The sequence below is a fragment of the Musa acuminata genome, chromosome BXJ3-9 (assembly GCF_036884655.1).
Source record: "Musa acuminata AAA Group cultivar baxijiao chromosome BXJ3-9, Cavendish_Baxijiao_AAA, whole genome shotgun sequence".
NCBI lineage: Eukaryota > Viridiplantae > Streptophyta > Magnoliopsida > Zingiberales > Musaceae > Musa > Musa acuminata.
In genome coordinates, this window is record NC_088357.1 from 12,770,016 (window position 1) to 12,784,980 (window position 14,965).

Here is a 14,965-nt window from a genome sequence, read left to right on the forward strand (position 1 = left end):
CCATGTGTGTGTTGTGTACCATATTAGACTTGAAGTTTCACATATATATCGTCGTATCTGTTTACCGGGATGAATGTGGACGATACCAAAATGTTTCCTATCATATCATATAGCATATTAATCTAACCCTAACCATAGATCTTATACTCGGTGTCCGATGCGTGATGAAGCTAGATGGCTGTCAATAATATCTTTATTTATTGCTAAAGAATTATATGTTGGCAAGAGGAGAAAGAGAGAGAGAGAGAGGTGATGATGATGAGCATCCATCCCATGGCTGGCGTGTGGATCAATCAATGATCACAGTGTACTCCGCAAGTGTCGTCGGATTTCACCGTACCGCAAAATGATCCGATCGCGATGCACGGGAGACGGTGGTTAGATGTTAACTACCGTTGCCAAGGGCAAATTGTGCGTCAAAAACCGTGCCGTCCCTCCCTCCGGGCTCTCCCGTTAAAACATCCCGAGGATGAGGGCAGTTTGGGTAGAACCGACACCGATACAGGACCAGCGCTATATAAGCCGTCGCAGGATCAGGTGATACATTTGCGCTCCGCCACCCGACTCCGACTCGCCCCCCTCTGTCTCTCTCTCTCTGCTTCTCTTTCTCTCTTCAATTGGGGGAAAAAGTGGGGTCGAAAAGAGGAACCCCTCCTCGATTTCCAAACCCTAGCTTTCCTTCCCACCTCTGATCCCCGGGAGAATAAAAAGCTGTCGAGATCCCTCCACCGCCTCCGAATCCGCCCCGGAGCCATGGTCTGGATCTGCGAGGGAGCTGTCGCGTAGAAGCCCTGATCTGACCCCTATTTTGTCCGATTCGGTAAGGGATTCTGCGCGATCTTTGCGACATTCTTCTTCTTCTTCGCGAGGGGAGGGGTTGATCCGCTGGCCTTGGCTTCATCGGGGCTTGATCCCTGCCGGTACGTTTATCTCCTAAAATACAATAAAGATCTTTTTTTTTTGTTTCGGTTCTTTTGGGCTTTTGCTGGTTTCTTTGGGTTGACGATTTGTTTCACAAGTGAAAGCGAGAATTTTTTGTTTTTGAGAATATTAGGGCTTCAAATTGACCTTTTTGTTGGGATCTGAAAGTTCGTTCTTTTCTTGATTTTCGGTGGGTGGGAAACGAGGGAGATTTCGCGTGAAGCGGTGCTGTCGGCGGTGCATTTCTCGGTTAAATTCGTGTTTTTGGTCGACACATGGAGATCTGAAGAAAATTGATGTAGAGTTCTCGAATTAGGAATTGGAAACTATTTAGGGGATGGGTTGATTTATCCGTTTCTCTATCTTTTCTCTTTGTTTCTCTTTCCCCTTTTTTTTTTGTCGTGCCACCTTTTGTCAGTAAGGTTCCCTTTGGCAAGTTTGATGGAGAATTCAGAAAAATGTAACATTAATTTATTTTAATCAAAGGAAAGAAGACTTGATTCCGAAGAAGTCGGAAAATGAAGGGTTTTTAAATGGAGAGTGTTTGGAAATAAAATCTCAAATAAAAATGCACTATAGCTTGCCCGTTGGATTGGATCTGAGAATTTTGCGTCTTTTATGGTACCAGGAGCTTGCATCTGTTTGAACAAACAAACCAATTTGAGCTATTATTTGCATCGTTGGGATGGAAAAATGAATTGCTTATTTGTTGGATGCTGTTGACGAACTCATATGGCAGCATAAGTGGGTATGATCAATGGTTTCTAGCAGAATAAGGTAGAGATTTGGTGCATCAGCTATCACGGACAGGTTATATAATCAGAATAGTTTCCTCTGGACAGGATTTTGGTAGCGTGCAGAGGCACAGTGCCCTCCATCTTCTGCCTTCAAATGCATGGGTTGGATGGGTATATATGACATCGGGCCAGCCCTTGCTCTTTTCACCCTATGGTGCAGATTCCTTTAAACAAGTCCCAGCTCAACAGCCGACGTCTGTATCTTGTAGCTGTCTTGGCCCATCCGATTCCTTCTCTTTTTCCACTTTCGATGACCATAAAAATCACTCTTCGGACTTAGTCGATGAAGTAGAAGCCATCTCGTTTGAAGAGAGTGGTTTTTCTCAAAGACAAATAGTAGATGTCTCTAACACCAGCCTGAACAAGGACCAGCTTCTCTGGTCAGAATCTGAGTTTGTTGAGCAATCAGAGCTGGAATGCGCCCGTCAAGACGGAAGGCAACTGGTTTCTTGGGGTGTGATGGAGCTGCAAGGCTTTTCGTCATCCCTAGAGATGCCTTCTTCTTCTTCTTCTTCCAGACAGGAGAAGTTGGACAAATCTCAGCAGATCCACCATAAGAGTTTGTGCCCGGAAGAACCATGCTCGGCTGAGGATAATTCTAGATTGATATATATCAACGACCCGAGGAGGACAAATAACAAATATGAGTTCACAGGGAACGAGATCCGGACTAGCAAGTATACTGTAATCACGTTCCTGCCAAAGAATTTGTTCATCCAATTCCACCGACTGGCTTATATTTATTTCCTTGTCATTGCTGGTCTAAATCAACTTCCTCCTCTAGCTGTTTTTGGGAGAACAGTCTCTCTTTTCCCGCTGTTATTTGTGCTGTTTGTGACTGCTATAAAAGATGGCTATGAAGACTGGCGGAGACACAGATCCGACCGGAAAGAGAATAATCGAGAAGCTTTAATTCTTCAATCAGGTGAATTTGGAATGAAGAAATGGAAAAAATTACGTGTTGGAGAGGTTGTTAAAATTTGTGCAGACGAGAGTATACCTTGTGACATGGTCTTGTTGGGAACAAGTGATCCAAATGGAATTGCATACATTCAGACAATGAATTTAGATGGAGAATCAAATCTAAAGACAAGATATGCTCGGCAAGAGACTGTGTGCATGGTCCAGGAAGGAAATTTTTCTGGTCTGATCAGGTGCGAGCAACCTAATAGGAATATTTATGAATTTACAGCAAATATGGAATTTAATGGGCACAGAATCCCACTTGGTCAGTCAAACATTGTTCTACGAGGTTGCCAGCTAAAAAATACAGAATGGATTATTGGGGTTGTGGTATATGCTGGCCAGGAAACAAAAGCAATGTTGAATAGCACAGTGTCACCTTCAAAAAGGAGCAGATTGGAAAGCTACATGAACAGGGAGACCCTTTGGCTTTCTGTTTTTCTATGTATCATGTGTGCAGTTGTGGCAACTGGAATGGGGTTATGGCTTGAACGCCACGTGCACCAGCTCGATTCTCTATCTTATTACAGGAAGAAGTACTTTACAAATGATCGCTATAATGGTAAAGATTTTAAATATTACGGAATTCCTATGGAGGTATTTTTCTCATTTTTGAGCTCTGTTATTGTGTTCCAAATCATGATACCTATATCTCTGTACATCACAATGGAGCTAGTTCGGTTGGGGCAGTCATACTTCATGATCGAGGATAGACATATGTATGATAGCAGTTCAGATACAAGGTTTCAGTGTAGATCCTTGAATATAAATGAGGATCTGGGACAGATACGATACATTTTTTCAGATAAGACTGGTACATTAACTGAGAACAAAATGGAGTTTAGAAGGGCCAGTGTCTATGGGAAGGATTATGGAAACTTCTTGCATCATAGTAATCGTACATCACATGAAACTATCACTGAAGGTACAGTTGTGTTGCTACTATTTTCCTAATAACTGAATGTTGTTCCTTAGTTCGGGATTTATGTGTACCTTTGTTCTTTTCAAATGTTTGACTGTCCAGTTGACATGTTTTCAACTTTAGATGTAGCAAAATCCTTCATATGATAATACTTGTCCTATATGGTTAATTTGTTTGCAAGATGTCAAGGTTCAGAGAAGCCTGTCTGTCATACTCTCCGTAACGTGGTTTCCCTTTGTGATTTTGAAATAAAAAATGTCAATATACAGTTGGATCCAAGAGAAGGTATCATCTTATGCCACGACCTTTTTTTTTTTTTAAATTTAGCCTAGTTACATGTGATGTATGTATGAAACTTCATACATACTTGTATGAGTAAGTCATCATTTATTTTTTAATTAAAACTTGATGAGCTAAATTTTTGAATCTTCATTCATTGACTTGAACAATCATTAATCCAAGGATTTTAGAATGTCATGGAGATAAGGACTGATGAACATCATGAAGATAATAATGGAACTTGCATTTCATGTACTTACATAGCAATCCTTATTTTTGGCATTCTTTTACTTTTGTAGTCAATGTTACATCAAATGGTTCTAATGCGATTAGACGTTGCAGTCCAGGTATGAATCATGACAATTTCTTCAGTGCTTGTGATGAATGACCATCTTTGACCAGTAATGATAAATGATGTTTCATTACATTTGTTATAAATTACCAAAACTCCTACTTTATGTTTCATTTTTTGCTGATAAAAATACTTGATGTAGCACAGAAGTTCCCATCTGCGGAAGCATATGAGTGCTTGTGAAGTTTATTACACCTCTTTGAATGCATGGCATCCTTGTCATTTAACCTTATGAGGTTCCTTCGTGTGTGATTAGTAGCTCGCTGTTGGTAAAAGAAGCTTGTCAAGTTGCTTCTCAACTGAGCTGTTTTGTATTTTTGAGCCAATGTCTATGTTGCAATGCAGGGGAATTGGAAAGACAAAGGCAGAATCTCCCATCAGAAATCAGTGTAGACCCCGATCTCCTTGCATTACTTCGGAGAGGCATAGAAGGAGAGGAGAGAATTGCTGCTCACGACTTTTTCCTCACTTTGGCTGCCTGTAACACTGTCATTCCTATGGTTAAAAGAAATCCATGTCCTAATTCTTCTAATAAGGTGGTGGAGGCTGGAGAAATTGATTATCAGGGTGAATCACCTGATGAGCAAGCATTGGTTGTTGCAGCTTCATCATATGGATACACCCTCCTTGAGCGAACAACTGGTCATGTGGTTGTTAATGTCAATGGCAAGAAGATAAGGTATATGGCTAATTCATTTTGATCCTTTCATGTTCGACGTGCAAATTATGAATTCTTCTTGTTTCTTTTCTTTCTTAGGCAGATAATCTTTGGGTATTACAATGATATTCCTGTTGCTGAACTTTTTCACCTTAATGCCAGGTTAGATGTGCTTGGTCTGCACGAATTTGATAGTGTCCGGAAAAGAATGTCTGTTGTCATAAGATTTCCCAACAATGCTGTGAAAGTTCTTGTCAAGGGTGCTGACAGCTCAATGCTCAGTATTCTGGATGAGAAGAATGAAAAAACTGCCAAAATAAAACAAATGACAGAACACCATTTGTCTGATTACTCGTCACAGGGTCTTCGGACTCTTGTAATTGCTGCAAGGGACCTACATGATGCAGAATTTGAGGAATGGCAGGAAAGATATGAAGAGGCTAGCACTTCGTTAACAGAGAGATCAACGAAGCTACGTCAAGCAGCGGCTCTAGTTGAGCACAATTTAGATCTCCTTGGAGCTACTGCTATTGAGGACAAGTTGCAAGATGGTGTCCCTGAAGCCATAGAATCCCTTCGGCAAGCAGGAATAAAGGTCTGGGTTCTGACAGGAGATAAGCAGGAAACTGCTATCTCAATAGGTCTCTCGTGCCGGCTTTTGACTCCTAATATGCATCAAATTATCATAAATGGCACTTCAGAAGATGAATGCAGGTGCCTTTTAGCTAATGCAAAAGCGAAATGTGGAATAAAATCAGCAGAACCTAGAGATGGAACATTAAAATTGAAGAAATTTGATTATGATTTTGTTGATAATGCTGATGACAAAAGAACTTCTAGTGTTTCAATACCTGAAACAGGAAAGCAGAATCTCAGATATACCGGAGGGGGTGATCATGAGTCAAATCATTGTGGAGACAAGCTTGCAGGTTCTGACGATATTTCCTTGGCACTTATAATAGATGGAAATAGTCTGGTGTACATATTGGAGAAAGATCTTGAGCCAGAGGTATTACTCCTGATTTATTGATTATTGGACTATGATGCATATCTGATTTTGTTGTGCACATGCACTGCATATGATGCTCTATTTGACTATTTTGAAATGGTTCTAAATTTTAACACTGTATAGCTTTTTGCTTTTTCAGCTTTTTGATTTGGCAACTTCCTGTAGAGTTGTTCTTTGCTGTCGTGTTGCTCCTCTACAAAAAGCTGGGATAGTTGATTTGATAAAAAGCAGGACAAATGACATGACTCTGGCTATTGGTGATGGTGAGTTAGTAATTTAAGTTAGGCCCATGGATTTGTACGAGTATTATTTGTGATTCACAATTCTGAAAGGATAGCAAGTGCTGAAGTACTCTTGATTGTTTTTGTGTCTTGTTTGTTCTGATAGGAATCCAATTGTTAGTGTGACTGGAAATATGATTGTTAATGTTCTAACAGAAGATGTCATGGCTGATTAAAAGCATTAGTCAACAAGTTAGCAATGAAGCTACCTGCTGCTTGCTGTGAAATCCTACCAAGTGGAGTGGTAGAAAATTTTTGGAATTTTTGAGCATGAAATTGCTGGACTACTTATTTTTCCCCTGCTAGATGGTTCCTGTTTATGATATATGATGTATAATTCACTTGAAAGGAACAAGTGAATAAGAAAATAGAAAATATCAGAAAAGTGTCATTTGTAATATTTCTTGAATATATATGTATATGTATATATATATATATATGTATAATGTATATGTATATATATATACACATACATGTATATATATACACACATACATATATATATATACACACATACATATATATATACACATATACATATATAAATATACATGCATATATATACACATGCATAAATATACATACATATACATACACATACATATGTACATACATGTATGTATGGAAAATGTTAGAGAATATGGAAGTGTACTGGTTGTCCAGTATTCATGGTGGTCCATCAATCCATTAATGTTAGTGGTGTCAGTTGATCTGGGATGATGCCTGAAGTTCCCAGTTACAGAGCTTGCAACTATTCACGGCATTTGTTGTCTTTGTCAGACTTGTCTAGATTGCATATGCTTGACTTTGCTTAACAAGCTATTTAAATTGTATCTTTGTTTTCTAGTTTCCATTTTCATCATTTCTATTGTGTCATTAATTTTTCTTTGTACTTAATCTGACTTTAACTGTACTACATCGTTGAGAATGTGTAGAGTTTTGTGTACTTTTCCATACTACAAAAACAAACAGTAATCTGTCCTTTTCCTTTGCAGGAGCAAATGATGTTTCAATGATCCAAATGGCAGATGTTGGTGTTGGAATTTGTGGCCAGGAAGGCCGTCAGGCGGTTATGGCTTCAGATTTTGCTATGGGGCAGTTTTGCTTCCTGAAAAGATTACTCCTTGTGCATGGACATTGGAATTATCAGCGGGTTGGCTATTTGGTTTTATACAACTTCTACCGAAATGCTGTTTTCGTCTTAATGCTTTTCTGGTATGTACGATGGTCTGTCATAAATATCATTTTAATTTTATCATCTAATGTAATACATTATGTTCGTTTTTTTTTGAACTCATGCATTATATTCTTGACTATCCTATAGAGCATCACTAAAACAGTGTTGGAGGTTGTTTCAATGTTTGTTTACATACATCTCTTATTTCCTCTTTATTGTGCTTAGAAAATGCAAAAATTAAAAATCAATAAGATATATGTCTCACCTAGTTCGTTCATACAAAAGAATGCCTAGAAATTAAAAAAAATATTTCTTTTGGGGAAAAGATGAAGGATTTTCTTTCTCCATGTTTAGACTCTGAGATTTTTCTGCTGCTTGCTCATGGTTGCTGAAGCCAACCACACTTGAATGTGTCACTTTTATAAAAAACAATTTTAGGGTGAAATTCTTTGCCAGAATAATAGTTTTTTTTATTGCTACAGCATACTAATGGATACGTCTGCCTGTAAAGCAATTTTCTTTGTGCATGATTTAAGTTGACAATTTGATCAAAACTGGAGAATAATTATTATGTTGTGCAATAGTCAGAACTCATGTATGCCTTTTCCATTATTAAACTTTAGGAATATCTAATATATACTTGTTATTCAGAGCTTCTAGTTCTCTATTATAACACAAATTAGCTGAGTATCTATAAATAATTCCAAATTTCTGTTCTCTATAACTACCTGTGAATTTGAAGGAAGCATGTGACTTTGTAATTGAAATGATTGATCTCTCCTAGGTGTTAGGAGTTCTCTATCCTTATTTCTTCAAGGTGTTTCTAATTTCCAAGTGTTTGTTAGGCACACAGAATTAGTACTATTGTCTAGTGAGAAGACTGTATTGGTTGGTCTGGTTATTGGTACCAAAATGATCATTTTTATGTATCTTACTTTGTACCGACCATACTGGTACCATACCAACCAATATGGACTGGTTTTACAAGGTTCCAGTATCACTACTGTATCAAAGTTTTAAACCTTGATTATTTGTTCATGTTCTCATGAAACTTAAGTTAAATTTATGCTTTTGTTTGGAGGGTCGTAGTTCTATTGTCATGAAAAAGTTAATATCTGACATGAACATCCAACATTGCCATACACACCCATGGGGGCATGTATATTTCATAGTTTTATCCAGAAATATCTTTGGATTTTGGTTGAATGTGTGAAACTTGAACTATTGCTATTGATTGGATTGAACTCTTCTTTGCATCAAAGAACATATCTACATGTAACGGCTCTTTTAATGCAACAGAAGCTTAGCACGGATACACCTTGTCTATTGTATCACGCTAAGCTACATGCTTGTAGACATCTTATATTGCATGTGCATGTCTTATACGATTCAATATCTGAATTTAGGTAACTCCAATATCTATGTCACTATGCTATAGTGAATATATCCACCAGATCCTTTCGCTCTTCGTATTTTCCATAGACAAAGTTCTGATTGAAGATTTCATATTCTTTTTGTTTTCTGTTTTTCTTTTGTAATGTCTGCAGCTTCATGACTTTGAAAAAGCAAATATTTCTTTTTAAATTAAACTGATCACATTTAATTTTGGTGAGATGTGTTAAAAGGCCTATGATTGCAAGGTGAAAAATTCAAAAGCCATACATTACACAAAGTTATGCTATGTGTAAACATAATGGTTTTACTCAAGGTTTGAGTGATCGGACCGTCCTGGTGTGCCGGCTGGCCGGCAGCCTACCGTGCCGCTTGGTACCAGTGTACCGACACATGGTATGCCGGTGTGTACCGATGTTTCGACGAGAAACAAAAAGAGGTTGAAGAGGAAGGTCCGGTGGAGGAACAGAGGAGGAAGGAGAAAGGAAGAAGAAAGAAGAAGATGAAAGAAATGGAGAAGTGCAGTGGTACCTGGGAAGCAGCGGCAGTGTCTAAGGGAAGCAGTAGCATCACAGCGGCAAAGAGGCGGTGCCACTGCAGCGTCGTAGTGGTGAAGTGATGAAGAGGCAGTGCCGCTGTAGCATCGCAGTGGCGAATCAATGAAGAGGTAGCGTCGTTGCAGCGGCAAAGAGGCAGCGGCGCTGCAGCATCGCAGTGGCAAAGAGGCAGTGCCGCTGCTTCGTATGCGAGAAGAGTCCTAATATGCCTTTTTTAACGCTGAAATGGACTGGGGTCCACCACTTTTTGATTTTTTTTTATTATTTTAATACAGACTGCCCGAAACGGATGGTCTGTGTCTCGGTCCATTCTCAGACCAGTATGTACTGCCCAAACTGTACCATTTCGGGTGGTACAGCAATCCCTGGTTTTACATTTAAAAATGGTGAATGTAGATGGGGTTTGTACAATATGTGGTGTACAATAAATGAGCTCATTTATCGAAAATCACAACTGTACATACTACATACTTCTTTCCTTTGCCTTTCTTATGATTAGCATCTTATCCTAATTCCAGTTGATGTCCCTTTAATTATTATGGACTTTTTTCTGTATAGTGGTTAGGAAATCTGTCTAAAACAGGAACAACAATGGAAACGACAAACTATAGTGTTCCAACTTTTTAGAGTCGAACCATTGAACTTGTACAAACTAATATCCTTAGTTAAATTAAGAGCTTGACATTTTTATTTATAGTTTCTAGTAAAGTTTTCATAGATATCCGTCTTTCCTTACACCACTAATACTAATTGTTTCACCTTTTCTAATTACGATATTTATAGACTTCGTTAGCTCATTCCAATGCTAGTTTAAATTATTTTCCCTCTCTATCGGAGCTATATCAAATTATTCATGAAATAAAGTTTTTTTTATCTTTTTTAGTAACCCCGTATGTTCACCTTAACATTCTCATTTCAGAGTCTCAAATTTTTTGTATATGTTTTTTTTTTATCATCAAACACTCAGAGAATCATAAGCTTAATAGAAGTTATGGATCTACTTTGTGAATTTTTGAGGCAGAATCTGTTATTATTCTTTAAACCTGGTGGCTTCAGAGGTGACATCACTCTTACATGCTTTTCTTATGTAGGTATGTCTTATGTGCAGCATTTTCAACAATTTCAGCTGTGACTGATTGGAGCAGTGTATTCTACTCGGTCATCTATACATCTGTTCCTACAATAGTTGTTGGTATTCTGGACAAGGACTTGAGCCATAAAACTCTCCTCTGTTATCCAAAACTTTATGGAGCAGGATATAGACAAGAGAGCTATAATTTGCACCTCTTCTGGATCACAATGCTTGATACTTTGTGGCAAAGTCTTGTTCTTTTTTATGTACCTCTCTTCACATACAGAAACAGTTCAATCGATATCTGGAGTATGGGCAGTTTGTGGACTATTTCTGTTGTTGTTCTTGTGAATGTTCACTTGGCCATGGACATCCAACGTTGGGTATTGATTACTCATGTTGCAACTTGGGGTTCTATAGTCATTACATATATGTGCATGGTGATAATAGATTCCATACCAATTTTCCCAAACTACTGGTACATATTCTATCATTTTCAAATTTCAACTGACTTTGAGTAATTCTATCATTTTCAAATTTCAACTGACTTCGATTAATTCATCCTTTAGTTATTGTCTTAATCAACTTTTGCAGGACAATATATCATCTGGCAACTTCAAGGACTTATTGGCTCACTATTCTTCTTACAACAATTTTAGCATTACTTCCTCGCTTTTTTTGCAAAGTGATCCATCAGATTTTTTGGCCATCTGACATTCAAATTGCGAGAGAAGCTGAGATATTAAGGAAAGGTTCTGACCAAGTTGGCTTGAAACCTGATCATGATATCAATGGACGAGTATAGCGGTCTCACCAATAGACTGGTTTATACCTGCTAAAATTTGAATTGGAACATAATCTAGTGTTCTCTGTTGTGCTAGTTGCTGATCGCATCATGGTAAGTATGTCCTATCATTTCATTTCGATCATGCTTATTTGGACGAATATACTTGTTTGTTTTTAGATTTAGGCTTGCATCACTAGCAGCACATATGCTTATGTCCTATCATTTCATTTCAATCATATGGAATGAAGTCCTATCATTTCATCTCATTTCGATCATATGGCTTGCATCACTCGCAGAAAATATGCTTATGTCCTATCATTTCATTTCTATAGTATGGAATGAAGTCCAAATTTTCTTTTGTTTTATTGTTCAATTGGTGATATCTTAATGATCTATTTGGGATTCATCCATATGATCGTGTTTTCTACTGATAAATTTGAGTCAAAACAAAAATTAGAAATTTTAATTGGAAATTAAGTAATCCCATATGTAGTAACTATATGTTGGTGTTACACATGATTCAAACAAAATATTTATGTATTTTCAATTATGAAATCTTGTTAGAGAATTTTACCAAGAAATCTCTGTTGATGATTTTTTTATGTTTTGTGACTTGGTACAATGGTAAGTTGCTCCGTTCTTATCTAGGGTCCAAGTTTGAACCATGGTTGTAGGGCTAAAGCCATGTCCAGTAACATCCCCTAGGTCCCAATTAGTTGCATCCTCATACATTAGGTTTTCTTTCGTTATTTTTCATTTTTCAATTACTAATGAACAAGGCTCGTAGAACTAGAAAATAAAACAGGTTAATTAAACAACATGATAAGATGTTGTGAAAAACACACAAATGTCAAGGTTTACGGCCACCTATGCAACCACATATTGGAGTAGGCAGCAAAAATTCACTTCATAGGCTATATATGTGGTCCATCCACATCTTTCACTTTCAAATTTTAGTTAGAAGACTTATTATTGGTAATGGGATTTACTATGGACACTTTAACTAATTGCCACAATAAACTCACATTTTGCATATAGGAATAGATCATATATTTTCATTCCTTATACAGTTGTCGTAACAAGGGACCCAGTATTCTATTCTTTGTCCAAATTAAACTACCAAATTACCTACAGGCTTCATCGTTCTACACTACTTTGTTTATTTATACATGTATGGCATATCTTCATGGTATTTGAGGAAGGAGAGGAGATGGCTTTTGAGTGAGCTTAGTTCAGCCTCCAATCTTGGTATTGCAAGTTGTCGTTATTCTATAATGGTGCTATGAGATTGGTGTGCTTCCCCAGTTCCTGACAGTCGCCCTTCCAACACAATTAATTGAATTAAAATAACAATACAAGATGTTATGACCATGGTTTCAAATACCGGCCAGTGCCATGTAGACCGACCGTTGTTTATTAGTCCAAGCAAGGACTAGTATTGAACCATATGATCCGGTGCCTTTAGGTATTAAACTTTCTGATATTTTTCAGCTAATACCTACCTGGTGGTATAGGTCAGTACACACCTGTATCATATCTTGGGTATGACTTACACTAGGATTCTTGGTAGCCATAATATATGATGATTGATATAACCTTCTGTTACAATGTTGGTAATCTTTATCTGTCAAATTGCAGATGCTAAACTTAGCTCTCGATGTGCTGGCTGACAGGCAAGGCACCAAAAATTACAAGAGTTTTAGTCTCCTGCGTGAAAGAGAAGAGGATGGAGGCAATGGAGACATGATCTTAAAGCCTTGGGAGGGAAGACATTGAGATGATCCAGAGGTGCCAGATGACTGAAGAAGGTGGAACAAGAGGTGCCAGATGACTGAAGAAGGTGGAACGCAGACTGCTGCTTGGTGTGTATATACTGTATTAGATTTTATGACATGGCTATATCACATTTGGCCTGGGAAGTGAAGAAACTAGGTGATAAAAGGAAAGGGTACATAGTTGTGAGAGTGTCAAACATCCCTAACCCACCCTTTGTTTTGTTCTCTCTCTCTCTCTCTTTATCATTATCAACAAATGTATCTACATTTCACTCCAGAAACAGATATTGTTTGTTGGATCTTCCAAATTTGGATCTTCGCTGGCCTGATTCCTCTCTTGGATTTTTGCCTTGTCTGGACATGTTAACTTCAGATTTTAGGTCACAAAATTATACATATACATAGCTGTAGCTACATATAACATGTTACCTTTAAAAATAACTTGTTTTTTAATCAAACAAAAAATGGAGCCAATCATGGTAGGTTAGGTGGAAAATTTATTGAATAAAATCAATGCCAACCTTACAAAATAACATATGCATTTAAGTCACCCATACCAAGTTCCTAAAATAGTCAGTCTCTTGCTATATCAACAATAATAATAAATCTGTAAGTTTTAATTATTTGAGATTATTTACATTGATCTTTTAAATTATTTTTCTTTGTACCACAAATATTAATATCAACTGTTTCTTCTTACTATAGCCTCCATAATACTTAATTGCTTACAAATAAAATTTTTTTAATCTTTCCTAGTAACTCTATATTTTCATTTTAACATTCTCATATTTGTAACATAAAATTTTTATATTTATTATTATTTTTAATTATCCAACACTTAGATCTATAAAATATTACTTTCATCTGATACTGATTAAGCGATAAGCTTCATTCACAGAATTCACAGAGTAATTTAAAGTCTTTATCATCTATTATATCTTTAAAATCATTCAGGATAATTTTTTTCAAAGCTTTCAATCTAAGAAAAGTTCTTATCATAACTTTTCATCTTCAATAATATTTTTTTATTAAATTTAGATAATAACGAGAACCAAAATAAATTATCAAATTCATCATCCATACCTTCAATCTTATCTTAAAGTGATCAAACTTATAGTTTGCCGATCTTTCTCTATCAACTAATTGGCATCATGGTGATCTATTTTATTGATCATCCATACCTTCAATCCTTTCTTAAAGGTGATCAACTTGTAGTTTGCTAATATTTCTCCGTCAACTAATTGGCGTCATGGTGATCTATTCTATCGATCATCTATACCTTCAATCCTCTTAAAGGTGATGAACTTGTAGTTTGCTAATCTTTCTCTATCAACTAATTGGCGTCACGGTGATCTCTTTTCAACTCGTCTTCTGACTATACCCTTCATAATAATTAATTGTTTATGATTTTTTTAAAATCTTTCCTAGTAATTCTATATTTTCATCTTAACATTCTTATATTTGTAACATAAACTTTTCATATTTGTTATTTTTTGATTGTCCAACTCTTAGATCTATAAAACATTAGATTAAGCGATAAGCTTCAATGCTTTTTTTATCTTCTTCTTTATTAAAAATTAACTCTTTTTTTTGGACATTTGTGGAGTAATTTAAAGTCTATATCATCTATTATATCTTTAAAATCATTCGAGATAATTTCTTTCAAAGCTTTTGATTTAAGAAAAGTTCTCATCATAACTTTTCATCTTCAGTAATCGTTTTTCTTAAATTTAGATAATAACGAGAACCAAAATAAATTATCAAACTTATCATCCATACATACCTTCAATCCTCTCTTAAAAGGTGATCAAACTTATAGTTTACCAATCTTTCTTTATCAACTAACTGGCGTCATGGTGTGATCTCTTCTATCTATCGACCATCTATACCTCTCTTGAAGATGATCAAACTTGTAGTTTGCTAATCTTTCTCAATTAATTAATTAGTGACATGGTGATAGACATTTTTCTTAAAATCTAATTTGTCAATTATTTTTTATTTATTTCGATATCTCTACTTATTT

General features: G+C 36.6%; 1 protein-coding gene across 3 annotated transcripts; it reads left to right on the top strand.

Annotated features, from left to right (window-relative positions):
- Window positions 1-539: 539 nt before the first annotated feature.
- On the top strand, window positions 540-13,280 carry LOC135648271 (phospholipid-transporting ATPase 1-like). Of its 3 annotated transcripts, XM_065165758.1 has the most exons (10): window positions 540-920; window positions 1,550-1,669; window positions 1,764-3,606; window positions 4,580-4,913; window positions 5,055-5,901; window positions 6,041-6,164; window positions 7,178-7,397; window positions 10,400-10,858; window positions 10,975-11,278; window positions 12,806-13,280. In XM_065165758.1, the coding sequence occupies exons 3-9, from the start codon at window positions 1,836-1,838 to the stop codon at window positions 11,183-11,185; spliced, it is 3,966 nt and encodes a 1,321-aa protein (XP_065021830.1). In that variant the 5' UTR covers window positions 540-920; window positions 1,550-1,669; window positions 1,764-1,835; the 3' UTR covers window positions 11,186-11,278; window positions 12,806-13,280. The 3 variants fall into 3 exon arrangements, with proteins under 3 accessions (XP_065021830.1, XP_065021828.1, XP_065021829.1); XM_065165756.1 differs by having other exon boundaries at window positions 1,550-3,606; XM_065165757.1 differs by having other exon boundaries at window positions 1,550-3,606; window positions 12,841-13,280.
- Window positions 13,281-14,965: the final 1,685 nt, after the last annotated feature.